The sequence below is a fragment of the Xiphophorus hellerii genome, chromosome 13 (genome assembly GCF_003331165.1).
Source record: "Xiphophorus hellerii strain 12219 chromosome 13, Xiphophorus_hellerii-4.1, whole genome shotgun sequence".
NCBI classification, from domain to species: Eukaryota; Metazoa; Chordata; class Actinopteri; order Cyprinodontiformes; family Poeciliidae; genus Xiphophorus; species Xiphophorus hellerii.
The window spans coordinates 2,859,188-2,872,671 of NC_045684.1; the positions used below are offsets into that span (position 1 = coordinate 2,859,188).

General features: G+C 40.8%; 1 protein-coding gene across 1 annotated transcript; it reads right to left on the reverse strand.

Annotated features, from left to right (window-relative positions):
• Positions 1–4,018: 4,018 nt before the first annotated feature.
• Positions 4,019–12,728, reverse strand: tcf19l (transcription factor 19 (SC1), like). Its single transcript, XM_032581706.1, has 5 exons — positions 12,351–12,728; positions 10,441–10,610; positions 9,312–9,699; positions 7,963–8,455; positions 4,019–7,516 (listed from the first exon to the last, which is right to left on the reverse strand). Exons 1-5 carry the CDS (start codon positions 12,628–12,630, stop codon positions 7,177–7,179), a joined length of 1,671 nt encoding a protein of 556 aa, XP_032437597.1. The 5' UTR covers positions 12,631–12,728; the 3' UTR covers positions 4,019–7,176.
• Positions 12,729–13,484: the final 756 nt, after the last annotated feature.

Genomic DNA, 13,484 nt, shown 5'->3' on the forward strand with positions numbered 1-13,484 from the left:
GATGGTGACCAAAACGCCCAAAACATAACATTGACATACAAGTTAACAGCATGTTTTGGTGCTAAACATGCCTATTGTTGATATATTTAAGATTTTTGTGTTAGTATAAAAAAGAAACATTCACAAAAGGATATTTTATATGCGCCTTTTTTCCAGTCAGAACTTTGAGAAGGGAACATTATTGCACCATCAGAGTTAGCATGCTAACATTAGCTTGCGGTGTTAACTGTAGACATTTGCTCTATAGGTAGATTTAAAAAAGAAAATAATCATATCGATTCATTTCATAAATAGTGAAAATGTTCTAACCAAATATTGAGTGCATAGAAATGTAAATACTTTTCAGAAGCCTGACATTAATGTGTAAAATATTCCTTTTTATCTTATATACTTTTTAAATTTTCTGTCACTTTCTGAAACCAAAAAGCATTTAACTCTTTCACAATACTGTAACTTTTATAGACTGTATATTTTTTATGCTCTAAACTCTCTACTTTTATGATTTGGATGAAGGCCAAACCAGAAAGAGAAAAAATGGTTTGCAAAAACAAACTCTACGCTCAGTGGTGGATGCAACCTCTTCATGATGCTTTAGCAGCGTGTTTTACCCCAGGAGAGGATTTAACTAGACGTTTAAACAACCTAAGAAGTGCTTGAATGATCGCAGGTAAACAGTTGAATAAAGGTGACATTTACCTGAATTGGAATGGTTGTCTATGTGGAGCTGAGGATAATAAAATAACACTAAGCTGCACATTTTCCACGTTCATAATAACTAAAAGAAGTAATTTGGATGGAAATTTGTGCGTGTGGAAACTCTGACTTGTCCTCTCTGACCGCCACAGTCATGATGACCTGCTGTTAGTAAAATGTAATTGTTTCTGGCTGCACAAACAGAGAAAATCACATCATGCAACAAAGTCCAAACATAACACAGCTGCATAAACAGCTACAACACTTTTTAATGGCTTTGACCAAACATTTACTGACTAACAACTCACAAGCATGAAAACCACACGACAAGACCGACTGATGCATCTGGACTGCATTGTCTTTAGGGCTCATGGTGCTGTTGTTCTGGCCTCAGAGTGGAAGGTAGTGTTCTGGTTCTGGCACGCTTACTGTCAACAAAGTCTGCAAAAATCATTAAGAGGAGTTCTAAAGAACAATTAAGGAACTGAATACAAAAATATAAAGAATGAGCAAATCAAGAAAAACTGCCTTCGCAAACATGTTTCTTGGTTGGTTTGGGGTTTAAAGAATCAAAGTGTCACATTTAGGCTACAGGAAACATCCAGATCATTATGTTTCATGTATAACGGAGGGTCTGCATTTCCAACAACTGTTCATTATTTTCTGGATGTTTTTTCTTCTATTTGCCCTGGAAGTTCTGATACAGTATCAATTCTGGCTCACAAAGGTGGCAGGAAGTTGGAAAACCATCAATTTATTGATATTATATATCAAAATAATCACATTTGTAGAACTAAAGCCTGAAATAATATTCAATTACTTATTATCCAAGTCTCTAACTTTGCCCAAATAAAGATCAACCACAATCACATATTGTGGTTGATCAGCACCTCCAGATGTCCATCTATCCGTTGTCCCTGCCTGCTTGTGGTCGGTGGTCATTGGGTGAGTTGTAGAGTTCATCCCACCTCACTTTGTTTTAATTTTCTAACACAGAGACACAAAACCAGAGTCCCAATAGAGAATCTATGGATGCTTTGGGAACAACTTGCAAACATGCAGACAATCTGGCCAGGATTCAAACAAAGAGCCTTCTTGTTACACAGCAATATTATTAAAGACTAATTTAGTAACATATGACGTGATACAATTCAAAGAAAACACAGATTAATCCTCAAATTAGTTGTAATTTCTCATCCAGAGCAAGCATGTGGTGACAGTGGAAACAGGAAGAAACCAACAGAACCAGGCTCAGTATCAGCTGCTCCAACAGGAAGACGAGTAACAAACTTAGAGCTGAGCCTGCAAGAAACCAAATGATCTGCCCTCATTCTAATTTAAGAAACTAGTAACTATGTGTGAACCTGCAGAGCAAAGAGACGAGGTGAATATATGAAAACCTTTCTATCAGATCCTCCTGCTGAACCAAAACAGCATTTATAGTTGTCCTTGAGTGAAGCCCAACTACTGGATTTTATTTAAATTATGTGCAAACAAAAACTACAAAACAAAATATGTTAATACAAATAAAACTATTCAGAAAGCAGAATTCAGTAACAGCTTCATCTTGTATTGCAAACAAAATCTTGAATCAAAACATCACCTTTTGCCATAAACCAGCAGATACCAGCTTCTGTTCCACAACAACTGTAAAACATCCCGATCTGACCTTTAAAATACCACATGTTAAATCAAAACACACAGAAAACAACAAACATCCTACCGTAGAATATTCTGAGTATCCAGGATCCGGCGCTGATGCAGGATTCCTCCCAGCTGGTCCTGAAGCAACAGGCCTGTTAGCCGGCCATGCTGCTCCGTGTGAGATTCACTTTATCCACTTTGCTTTTATGACACCAACATCCACAGAAATGCTCCCAGGTCGTCATTTCTTCAAATTACCCAGTTGTACCTGCTAAACGCAGCGCTGAAGCTTTTGAGCTAAAGGCAGAGAGGTTAACATGGCGGAGTGGCATCGTATCAAAACCTGTCACTAACTGTCCAAACGATGTCCGTTTTTCTAAACTGCTGTGTTGCTGTTAACCATCCCATGGATGCCAGTCTCTCTTTTTATTGTGAATCAGGAACTTTGACCTAAGATCAAAAACACCTGCAGATCTCCAGGCCTCCTGAATGAAGCATCTTCCCACTGCTGTGTTTTCACCCCTGATAATCCGGTAGATTCGGTTTGATTGGACCAAAATTGCAACATTTGTTATATTTGCAGCTACTGCTGTTCACTTTCCCGCTGCACTGTGTCAACTGCGTCATACTTCAATGGTCGCAGGATTTCTCTTTTGTACATATACAAACATACAATTCCTTTCCTGTCCGTTGACAAGCGGAAGCCACGCCATTTTTGTTTACGTCTCGTGAAGAAGAAAGTTGCGCTCCGTGTCTTCCTCGGAGGATTTCGTGTCGTTTTCCTTCAGTAGTTCTAGTCGCAGCGCCCCCACAGGCGAGGAGAGGAACAGATTTTTGAAAGGGTTTGGAAATAGTTTACACCGTGTTATGTGAAAGCGAACCGCTTTCCGAACAAATGTAATTTTGATGCTTGTCTCTGTGTCACCCTGTAAAGTCTTAAACTTAGTTTGAAACACTATCTTAGTCCAGCTCTCTCTGGTGAACTCAGATAAGAGTCACACTTAGGATTTATTGACACCACGATTTATGAATAAAATGTGATGTTTATTAACATAGTAATGGTTTTTATGTTTTAGTTAAAAAATATATATTTTCTTGTCCTTCAGGCACGTTTTTGCCCATGTGGGATGGCTATAAACCATCGTCAGACTCTCAGCTGATAAAACCATGTAACCCTGGAGGGATATTAAATGTCAGCTTCTTCCCTGAACATCTAAACGCAGGATGTGACATTGCTCTACATTATGGGTGTGAATTATTAAACCTCCCTATCTGCATGTGTGCCCGAGGTGATGGTGTTCAACTCTAATTTTGTGAGTGAATGTAACTTCATGCATGGGGAACCAGGATATTATCCAGTCTGAAGTAAAAAAAAAATATTGTTGAGATAATGGCCTCGAATATGAGGACGTTGTCTGTGCTTGTTGGATCACGCTTCTCTGTAACTGCTTCAAAGAAAATAATCAGCAGAAACATTACATCTCCGGCTGCGGTTAATGGTTTAAAAAGGAAACAAAAAAAACAAGAGGAGGAAAACAAAAACGGTGATATCAAGGTCTGATCAATCTTGACTGGAGCTGGATGTGAATGTAGAATAAATGAGATGTGCTTTTGATCACAGATGGTTCTGTAGAAGAAAACAGTTCAGCCTCAGAAGATAAAAAAACAGATAATGCAGAGATAAATCTTCTGAATAATCTTTATTTCTCTGATAACTCTGACGCTCGTGGCATATCGGAGATTTATGATTCTGTACAATATCAGAAAACCAACAAAGTCAAACTGCTCTGAAATGCTCGGCGTTTTTAATGTGCTAATTAAAAGCAGAGCACTGTGAAGATCCGGATCAAAGCAACGTGATTTACTAAACAATGTTTGATTCGCAGCTCATTAATAGAGCGGTCACCTCACAAGAGCAAGCTTTATCAGGAGACAAAAATCTGACGTTGGACACATAAAGACATGACCAAATCAATCAGAAAAATGTCTGCAGGCTACAAACTGTCAAAGTCTCCAAAGATGATAGGAGGAGTGATAATGAAAAAAATCCCAGATCTGCAGATTTATGATCCGCTGCAATTAAAGACGAGTTTCTCCTCTTTCATTAAACAGTTATGAAGTCTTTTAATGGTTTAAAGATACAGAATCTGTGAAAAGTAAACGCACCCGTTAAAATATCAGATTTTTTGTGATGTAGAAGAATTAGACCAAATTAAATCATCTCAACTTTAAACAAATCTCTAAGGCAGAAGATGCAAAAACTAAAAGTTGGAACCTGAACTAGAACTTTGTTGAAGCACCAATAATAGTAAATTTGATCAATCAAAAATTTACTTCAGAGGGATTTTTCCTGACTTTTGGATCCTTAAGGTAAAGTAAAAACTGCAGAGGTTCCAAAATATCTGAAGCTTCTAACTAAGTATCAGTATAACCTTACAAAGACAAGTTGACAAAAAATATATATATATACTGAAGGATCAGCAGGAATTAGAAAATACTGGTTGTGTTCTGCATATAATGAGATCTACTGCAGGATACAAAGAAAACATTCAGGACGGACCGAAACGTGGCTGAACTAGAGGTTTTGGACCAAAATTACAAAACACAAAAACTTCAAACATAGTGATGGCAGTATCATGCTGATGGGTTCTTTAGACTGAACTGTTTTTGCAGAATTAAATGAAACTGATGACAGTTTCAACCCCAAAACCCTCCAGGTGTCTGCAAGAAAGGAGCTAAAAGTGGAACGTCCTAGTCAAAGTCCAGACCTAAACCTGACATGAAATCTTTTACGCTGGCTCACATAAAGAGGTTTGTAGACAGGAGATGTCCTCACAATGAGAGATTTGGAGAACTTTTCCAGGACAAAGTGGGGAGAAACTGCAGAGTCATTAAAATAGAATAATAAATAAAGCAATATAGGCTACTGTAGATTATTTTGATTTTTAACAATTCCCTCAGATTTATATGTTATTTAGCTGAATTACACAGCTTAAACGTAACATTAACAGGTGGACGTAATTGTAAAATGATTTGTTTTGATTCTTTACATCACAGAAACCCGACATTTTCCCAGCGTGTGCAAACTTTATATCTCAATATTTGTCAACACCAATAAGATTTCACATTTCCCTCATAACCAAAAGCATATGACAAAAAAAAAACCATCCAAAGCCCAGAAAACCACTAAAATCCTGTGTAGTTTGTTGAATAAAAATACTCCAGAACAGTTCAGGGAATTCAGAGTGAGGAGGATTTTCAGTATTAATTCAGAGTCAGGTAAAATTGTAATTTGTTTTGCAAACCTGCAGGGTTTCTTCCTGGCGTTTCTGCTCTGAATAATTTACAACACAAAGCTCTACACAGTTTTCACATTTGTGGTTCCTGTGGTTGACATTGCACCCGTTTCAACTTCCCAGCAAGTCAAGCTTCGACTTTTAACACGTGTTGGAGCAAAAAAAAAACTAATTTGTAAAACATCTTCAACAGTCGGGTTTGCCACATGAAAGTGGAAAAAAGGCTGGTTTAACGCTCAGCGAGGTGAAGATGATGCTCCCTTTATGTGAAGCTGAGCAGCTGAAGAGATGCTTTTTAAATATTTTTATCTTTCAGAATCTAAACCCAACAAGCAAAATGAATTAAACTGTGAAAAACCAAACAGAAATAAATCAACAGAAAATCCAACAAGTTTTATCAACATCTGAGCAAAAAGCTGAACAGCACCTTTATGTTTGTATAAGGCCAGAGAGTTAACTGATTTAAAAGTCATTTTTCTGATGCATTTTAAGAAACTGGAACGTTTGAGCAACTAAATAACAGATTTTCGTGCAAACCAGTTATATAAAGTTCATTAAGTTTACCTTTGATGAACTACAGACGGCTGCTTATTGTCTGGTTAAAGCTGAGAATAAACAAACAATAAAACGCAAAACAGAAAATCTAACATGAGTGGAAAGGAAGTAACTTCACCTGCATTCCACTCAAACAAACATGTAGATTTTTTTTTAAGTTTTCCTACCTTTAAAATTAACAAAGGATCTTTTTTTCCAACATTTTCTCCCATTTTATTTTTTTTATATATTTTTTAAACCTGCTAGATTTTCCCAGATGGGTTGAGCAGAGGAGAAATTCAGAAGGAAGATTGTGAAAAGTTGAGTACATTCAGAGTAAACCGACCAACTTTGGCTTGAAGTTTCAGTAGTGTGAGGAATCTATGAAGATGTGAGCTGAAAAGATCATAAAATCATCTGTGACATAAACACCCAACCAGCCCATGAGGCCCAGAACGGAGCATCTGCTTCCCCCCATCAGGAGTTCATATTTCATATCATTTCAGTGGTTAGGAGATATTCTCTGACCAGCTGCAGCTATGCATTTTAATAAAAACCCAATCCTCCTTAAATCCTGCAGCTGCTCCTGCAGAAGTGCTTTCAAACATCAGATGATCGTCCTGAGATCTCGTCTCAGCAGCTGCAGCAGCCTGCTGACTCGTTTTAATTGCTCCGCCGCCGCCCACGCCACCGCTCCCACCCAGGAAAGTCTGATCATCTGTGGGGCGGCTGCGTCAGCAAACGGGGGAGATTTGAGGAAAGTTTATTCTGTTAAAAAACATTGCATTAATCTTCCTGAATGCAGCGAGAAGGGGCTTAAACGTTTCATCGAGCGTTCCCGTCCTGATCCCGGCTCTCCAGGCAGAGCCTTTTCATTAGTTTTCCTCTGAAACTCCTGAGTGGCACCGAGGTTCAGAAAGCTGCTGCTCTAGTTTTCATTTCATGTTTTTAGCACTAAAAGAATTAAACATTTAGGGGTGAAAATGCTCCGCGGGCCCCGCTGGTCGCCTCAGCGGCAGCCGCAGTGGAAGTCGGCGTTGGGATCCATCAGCAGCTTCTTCCGGTCCACATGCAGACAGTCGATGTGGTACCAGGCGTCGCACACGTCGCACTGGATCCACTGCACTGTGTCCTGCTGCGGCAGCCGGCAGCGCAGCGCCGCGCACGGCTCCACCGGCCCCGCCGCCACACCGCCGTCCTCATCTTCATCGTCGTCCTCGTCGGAGGAGGACGAGGACGAGCCGGAGGAGGAGGAGGCAGAAGAGGTGGAGGAGGAAGAGGAGGAGGAGGGAGAGGGCAGCGAGGGCCGAGGGGGGAGCGGGTGTTTTCTGGGCCGGCCGCGGCGTTTACTTTAGGGAGGAAAAGAAAAAACAGAGAAATCATGAAAAGAAGAAAAAACTGCAACTAATTACAGGAGAAACCTTAAAACTTAATAAACCTGATTAAATTCCTCGTTTCAGTTCTTTGGCTGCTCCAGTTGGCTGGTTTACCAACAACACTGTGCTGATGACACTCAGCTCTATGTTATAACAAAACATGAAGATTTAGAATATTGAAGCTACATGCTGAATCAGATGTTTTATTATATTTAAATAAAGTAAAATTGAAGCACTGACATTTTTATTATGCATTTTTACCTCTTTTGTTACTTAAATATTTTTACGATTTGTATTTTTATTCACTTTATTTTAACAAATAACTAGCCCTCATTTAGTTAAATATATTATTAATCTACATGTTTAATTTTTTATCATCTCCTCTGGCCAGCAGTAAAACTTCATTCCAAACATCTTACGCTGTTTGATGGTGGAATCGGTTGAACTGCATCCTTCCTCTGTCGTCGGTGCGAATCCTCACTGTGGGCGAAGCCAGGCTGTAGTTCTCTCCTCCCACCACCAGAGGGGAGAACACCGGCGAGCTGTTGGCCCTCCGCCTGCCTCGCTGCGCCACCGGTTTCTGCTGGCGGAAAGTGGCGATGGTTCCGTTCACCACGGTTTTGACGCGGTGCGCGGTGTCCACTTCCTGTCTGTGGGGAACCACGCTGGTGAAGGACGCCTGCAGCAGCTGCTGGTTCAGCCGGCTGTTGGTCATGGCGCCGTGGAAGCTGCCGATGGTCCGGACGCCCACCGGGAAGGGCTTGACCTCCAGCGGGCGGCGGATGTCGCCGTGGTGCTTGGGCTGCAGCGGGGGAGGCGGAGGGGAGCCGAAACCTTCAGACTCAGATTTGTAGAGTCTCCGTCTCTTCTTTGGTCTGGATCTCTGTCCGTCCTCCACCACTCCTGTCACAGCTGGACCAAAACAAGAAAATCACAAATTAAATTTCTGTTTTAAAATATATTACATTTTTAATGCTCATAAACCCAAACCCACTATTTATAAAATCATTTGTATTTAAATATCTGGATGTTGTTAAATTCAAAATATCACAGATAAAGAACAGAGCAAATAAAATTCAAAAATTGTTTTAACCAAAGAGAAAGAGGAGGATACAATTTAAGAAAAGATGCGAATTTTAAGAAACAAAAGATAAGAACAATGAAGCAATGTCCAAATATAGATATATTCAAAGGGATGTACAAAAAATATTTCTAAAGTTATATGGAAGATGAAAGATATGCATAAACAGTAAAATATAGAACATTCTTAGATGATTTAGGTAAATGTATTTAATACAAAATTAAAGTTTACTGATCTTTGAGAGAGTGAATGTGCATCATTAACATATTGAAAATGGTCTCAAAACATCAATATTATTGTTTATTGCAAAAATTACTGGGACAATTTATCATACAGCAAAATTCATTATCGTTACAGGATTATATGTGTTATAGGAATATCTGACATATAAGATATAACTTCATATTATATATATATATATATATAGTATAAAACATCTGTTTAATAAAATAGTTTTCCATGCAAGATATTGATATAACATATACTGTTAGATGTATTTTGATATATTTCGGTATATTGATTAATAGTATAAAGATGGGGGGAAAAAAGTGTAAACTTCTACTCACTGCTGTCCAAACAATTAACTGATTTTTATGTGTCAAACATTGTTTTTTCGTGTGTGTATGTTTGCATACATGTATTCTTGTCCAACATAAATAAAGAACCATAAGGTGAGCTGCCGTTCACCTCCTCGCCCTCGGGGCTCGTCGGAGCTGTCGTCCTCCAGCAGCACGGTGTGAGCAGACTTCCTCCTGTTCCTGGACGCCGTCTGCAGGGGCTTCAGAGGAACGGCGGCGCTGGAGGAAAACGCCGGGCGCGTGGCGGAGGGAAGCAGCGAGGAGAAGCCCACCGGTGAGGAGCAGGACGGGGTCCCTGGGTCAGACACGGCCCCCTCGTGGCTGTGGCTCCTCTTAAAGGTCCAGGCCCGGCCCTTCATCTTACTCAGGCTGCCGATGGAGTTCAGGATGACCGTGGCCCGGTTGATGGACATCTTGGAGAGGTCCAGGTTGTCGGCTGATTTGCGGTCCAAGTTGGTCCTGATGCGGTTCTGTAAGTCAGAGGAAAACGTTCCTGCCTGAAAAACAGCAGAGTGACATACAAAGTTTGAGCTGTTTGGCCAAAATGATCAGAAGTCTCTTCAGATGAAGCTTTGAAACCTCAGAACTCTGAACCGACTGTCAAGCATGGCGGTGGAAGCATGTTGCTGTGGGATCTTCAAAACCACTGCAGTTATGTTAATTTTTTATTCCATGTTTGAGAAATTACCATATGGAAAAACCCCTAAAAGGTCTAAAATTATCATCACATTCATGTGTGTAAGATTGGAAAGATTAGAAGTCTTAAAAGTAGAAAATTTTGGACTTTAAAAGTTCCAATCCAATCGGCGGACCAGTCCAACCAGTGGAAAAAATGAGTCTAGAGCCCAGACTCTCCATTTTAATTTTTAATTTGTCAAAGGCCTTAAATAATAAAAAAAAGACTCCATCTGATTTAACTTCCTGAGATGACGAGTAAAATTTGAACAAATGTTGAAATGCAGCCAGGGGCCGCACAAAATCATTTTATGGGCTGCAAATGGCCCGCGGGCCTTATGTTGGACATTAGTTACTGCTGAACCTGGGTTTCTGTGGATAAATGAGAAAATAGAGACTGATGATTATCATAGTTTGTTTAAAAAAAGAAGGGAGTATAAGAAGAAAACAAAAGGTCAAAATCTTAAAAAAAAAAAACTTTTTATTTTATAGCACAAAGACATGAAAACACGACTTATAAGTTTCTGTCTCATCAAACTTCCTTGAAAGCATCGGTTTGTTACCTTTGGAATTGTGATGGCATCAAAGTCCAGGGGACGAACTTTGACCTTCTGGAAGAGGAAATAGAACTCTGGACTTCCTGGAGCTGACTGATCTCCGAAGGTGAGCGTGTCGCCGTCCGACAGCTCCCACAGGACGCCCGGCTGCAGCAGAGCCTCGTTCACCCAGGTTCCTGGAAACCAGACAGAAGATGCTAACCGCTAACTGATGCTGCTGAAATCTGATCAAATATTCACCGTTTACAGGATGGAAACTGTTTGAAGTCAAACCAACAGTGAGCAACAGTTTTGCAGCTCCAGAGGGAACGTCACCCGGAGCCAGAAATCCACAAAACTTTTTAATATTCCAACATCTGACAAAAGGAGGACATAACGGAACAAGCGGAGACTGGAAAATAAAGCCGTTTGTTGACTGGATGTGTTTACAGCTCGGAGACTTTGAGGGAAATGTAAAACAGGCTGTGAAATGGAAGCAGAAATGAAAAGCTGGAAGGCTACAAGCCAATCAAACGGCCGTGACAGCAGGAGAAATGTGGCGGGAATGCTAAAACACGAGGCTGACGGCGAAAAGGCGAAATGTGGGGAAACGGACTGTGAAATTACCAGAAAAATTAGACAATAAGGCGCAGTTTAGATGCAGAGTCCATCAGTCACAGTCCGGCAGGCCCAGGGCCAGACTTTACCTCCAGATTTCTCTTTCCATCTCACAAACACCTGAGACAGCAGCAGAACCACCTGAACACGGATCCCAACAGGAGGCGTTTCTCTGCTCAGGGCAGCAATCAGCTCCACTGAAAACATCTTATTATTGGTCCTACATGTATGAAAATGTTCGTGTCAAATTTATTATGTTTGATGGGTTTTCTTCAGATGCAGCTTTGCATTCAGTTTGAATCAAACAGAAAAATGTCTGATTTATTTTCTTTCTTGTAATAAACCGACCCGTCACTCTCTGTTGCTCAAACGGGTCATATTTAAAACAAATGAAAATTCTGGGGGTTTTTTTAAACATAAAAGTAATTTTTTACACAATAAATATCTCAATAATTTAAAAATGATTGTTACATACAGGGTTATTTATTTATTTGATTTATTTGAGACCTGAAAACCCTGATCCAAGCTTCCAGCGCCGACAAACTGAAAAGCTTTAAATATTTTTATTTTTGGTCAAGTGAAGCCAATAAGTACAAAAGATTGTGACTTTTCTGAAGATTCATTGAAAAAAAATTATAATTTAGCCTCTTTGTAGAAGAAAATGCAAAGATTAATGATTAAAAAGTTCAAAGTTTTGGGTGGAACCTTTATATTTGCCTGTTTCCGGTACATCCAAAAATCTGATGTACAACCGACATTAACTGGAGTACACAGACTGACTGCTGAAGAACAACACAGTCAGAGTAGTAAATAAGCCAAAACTGTACAAAAAATTTAGATTTAAGACAGAAAAACTTTTTTGTCTGTAAATCTTTCTACACAGAATTTCTCAAGTTGCAGCTTTAGCTTCAAATTCTGAAAAGAAAATCTCATATTAAGCACATTGTGCTAACAAATAATAAATCAGCCATGTACTGTAGTCAGGCAGAAAGGTCTGAACTTTTCCTGTTATTTTGTCGCTGCTGTTTCATCCTTGCAACAAATATTGCATTTTAGGCAATAAAATGTTTATTTTCTCATTTAAAAAAGGAATCGTTTGTTTATTGGAAAACTTGAACGTATTTAATGTTGTATAAAAAGGCTTAAATGGAAAATGTGGCCATTTATTTGATCAGATTAATCGATTAGTAGGTTAGTTGCCGCTGTACTGTGAAGGTTCCTGTCTCTCTCTGCAGATGTGGTATTTCCTGTCAGTGGGTGTGTCTTCCTGTGTCATGTTGGGTCTTGACTGGGACGCTCCAGGTGTGTTTCATTCTCACCGTGGCTGCTCCTGTCTTTGATGTGAACCCTCCAGCCCTCCTCCTGCGGCGCCGGCACCTCCTCGTCGCCTCCGCTCGCCTCCTTCTCGGCGTGCAGCTCTGCGTGGATGCGCGACACCGAAGCCGAGTCCAGCGTCACGTCGCACAGCTCGGCGGCCCGGCCCAGGCGGAACACGGAGCGGCTCAGCCCCGGCCGGAACGTGTAGAGGTCCCGCGCAGAGTCGCCCGTGGACAGGCCGATCCGCAGCAGCTGGAAGCACGGCTGCGCCCCGTTCAGCATGGCTGAGGCCGCCCCCTGATCTGTGACCGGCCCTGAGCTACAGCCGGCCCAGATCCATTTCCAAACACACCTGTGAGCAAGTGGAGAGCAGCCAAGCTGAGAGTCGGAGCAGAACGCCGAGCAGGCGGATCGAAACGTGAAGGTCACAGGCGGGTGCAGCGGCGCTCAGCAACAGGTGCTTCCATTAGCATGCAGAGCGGCCGCCACGCTGCGCATAAATGAATGAGTAATGAGGATCTGGAGCCGAGTGGAAGACGGTGAAAATGAGCTCCTGCTCTGCTTTATGAGCCCCGGCTCACACAGACCAAAGCCCCTGCGGAGAGGGGACTGCCGAGCTGCCAGTTCAAACACTAAGAGGCGCGTGAACGTGAACGGCAGGTGAGTCACAGCATCGCTAACGCAACGCCAAGATGGACGGATTAAACGCCAAAACCTGCTCCCAACTCTGCAGCTGGGACTTTTACTTTGAAATCTACTTTGAAAGACAGAAAATCACTGGAGGTTCAAGCCTGAGAAACTGAAGATCGATCTGAAAGAAAACAAAGAAAAACATCAAATTAAAATACATTTATCTGTTCAGGACCAATAATATTTAACCTGTAATAAACACGAGAGTGAGCCAAAAAATTTTAAAAATCATGAACATCGACACCTTGAACAACAGGCCTGAGCAGTAACAGAAGCAGACTTTCCCCAGAATGCTACAAGCATATTATTGGAATGTTGAGTGGAAGGAGGAAATGTGGTAGAAAATGTTGCATAAGCAACAGAAGTAGCCAGGCAGGTTGGTGTAATAGCAACATTTATCTCAGTTGTATTGGCTCTGGTGTATTTTGTCTTTGTGTTGATAATAA